This window comes from Aplysia californica, unplaced genomic scaffold, assembly GCF_000002075.1.
Source record: "Aplysia californica isolate F4 #8 unplaced genomic scaffold, AplCal3.0 scaffold00086, whole genome shotgun sequence".
In the NCBI taxonomy this organism is placed as follows: Eukaryota; Metazoa; Mollusca; class Gastropoda; order Aplysiida; family Aplysiidae; genus Aplysia; species Aplysia californica.
In genome coordinates this window covers 292,322-294,568 of record NW_004797356.1, presented here as the reverse complement: position 1 = coordinate 294,568, position 2,247 = coordinate 292,322, and the positions used below count along the sequence as shown (strand labels likewise).

General features: G+C 39.5%; 2 protein-coding genes across 2 annotated transcripts in view; one reads left to right on the top strand and one right to left on the bottom strand.

Annotated features, from left to right (window-relative positions):
- Positions 1 to 2,247, top strand: part of LOC101846569 — a 13,938-nt gene that overhangs the window by 985 nt on the left and 10,706 nt on the right. The gene's annotated exons all lie outside the window — the stretch shown is intronic.
- Positions 731 to 2,247, bottom strand: part of LOC101854561 — a gene marked incomplete at its 3' end in the record, with an annotated part of 2,624 nt that continues 1,107 nt past the window's right edge. The window contains 1 exon segment of the mRNA XM_013080442.2: positions 731 to 939. Within this exon segment, the coding sequence (XP_012935896.2) occupies positions 731 to 939 (209 nt within the window).

Genomic DNA, 2,247 nt, shown 5'->3' with positions numbered 1-2,247 from the left:
ATTGCAATAGGTTGAAAAATCTACATGATGGCATGACCACCATAATAAAAAGGAGAAGATGGAGATGGATTAGACATGTACTGAGAAGAGAACCAGACTCTATTGGGAAGACTGCCCTCCACTGGACACCCGAAGGACGTCGCAAAAGTGGAAGACCCAAAGTGACCTGGAGACGCACGGTAGAGTCTGAAATGAAGTCCTGGAATCATTCGTGGGGAACGCTGACCAAGATGGCCCAAAACAGACAGAGCTGGAGATCCTTTGTTGCAGCCCTAAACGCCAGATGGCGTAATGGGTAGTAAGTAAGTAAGCAAGTAGCTTGAAAAATAAAGTCCTGGTGAACAGACAAAAAATGTTCAAAACTTAAAACTGCTCTCCTGCAAAAGTAGCAAAATGTTGGACACGCTTTTACGTGATTTCACCAACGAAATGTCCTTGAGTAACCCTAGCTTAAAAAACAACAACCCAAGACAAACAAAAATAGGACCCAGCGCAGTGGCGACCAGCAATGGCGTGTTTGAAGTATTTATGTATTTTCAGTATGTATGTATTTGTGTAATTGCATTTGTGTATTTATATACCGTATTTCTGTCTGTATTATAACATTATGTTGCACCATCATTGTAAACCAAATTCCCCATATAAATCAATAAAAGCAAAATTTAATAATGTAAATTTATCAATTTATTGTTTTATCATATGCAAAGGTATCCATATTAAACGTACTTACCATACGGTCCTTTGGCGTCACAAAGACCTTTTAGACTGTTATACTTAGAAGCAAAGAGTCGGGGTATAGAGAGAAAGGGCCAATTGACTTCGTGCTCTAAGCCTTTTTTCTCTTCATCGGTCAAAAAGTAGGAGGTTTCTCCAGTATCACTTGTCTCAAGCCGTACCAGTTTCGCACAGGCAAGGCAGCCCAGAATTTCCCTCACATACCTTGAAAGGTAAAGAATAATATTATGATACGATTTGTATTTTATTCCTTTCAGCTTTCTCTATGTGTGTGTCTGTCTGGGTGTCTATCTGTGTGTCTGTGTGTCAGTCGTCTCTGTCTGTTTGTCTGTCTGTCTATCTGTCTGTACTTCTCCGTCTCTCCGTCTCTCTCTCTCTCTCTCTCTCTCTCTCTCTCTCTCTCTCTCTCTCTCTCTCTCTCTTTAAATCTTTCATTAACTTTCTTGCAATTATAAGGGAGTGTAAGTATTTCTAGCCTTCTCTCTTACCACCCTCCTCTCTGAGCAAGTGTGTGTGTGTGTGTGTGTGTGTGTGTGTGTGTGTGTGTGTGTGTGTGTGTGTGTGTGTGTGTGTGTGTGTGTGTGTGAGCGTGTATGTGTGTGAATGTGGGTGATAGTGTCTGTGAGTGGGTTTTTGTGTGTGATCTAAACTTATCTAAACTAAAAAAAAAACGATTCAAATTTCCTGTCATTCTTTTCTTCTGACCTAACAAAACGAAGAAAAATTCTGTGAGTTTACTCTCTCGACTTATTGATTTCAGTAAAGGGAGGTAGATCTAGACTCTTTGGAGTGATCTGTATGATTCAAAAGAGATGAAAACACCAGTAGAGGAACTAATAACTTGAAAATAGACTGAAACTTTTGGAATAGCACCAACTCTTTCTTTACCAAAGAAAATGATACAGGACAGTTCGTCATCGGATGCAAATTCCATGTTTCCGGAGTATCGATGTGAACTGATCATCAAACGCATCGGCTTTAAATTTTGTTAAAGGCGTTTATTTCATCAATGCCCACAGCACGACATTAATTTGTAGTTGGTTGAGGCTTACTTCGGGATAACACATAACATACGATTTCGACACTTGGAAAAGTGTTGGAGGTATTGCTGGACGGTGGCCTCTTCCAGGTTGTATGTTCTATTTTGTACATTTTCAGGCCAATGCAAGGTACAGCTATAACATCAGTGACACCCTCTACTTCCAATTATTAGGAATTAGGCAAACTCGCCACCCAAGCTTTGCTTTCTCGATGTATTTCGGAAATTTGTAGACTGTCACCTTCTGATCACCAGGCTGATTTCTCTCCAGATCTACAATTATCGTACACAGAACATTTCTTTCCATGTTTACTAGTAAAGTGTAGCCTAGTTCAAATTACTTTCATTCTAAGAACTCATATTCTTATCTACTGTTTTCATCTTTCACAGCAGAATTTGTACTGCATCGTGTTGTAATAGAAAAGAAAATACGCGAAACAACAGAAAATCACATGTACAATAAGTCCTGATAG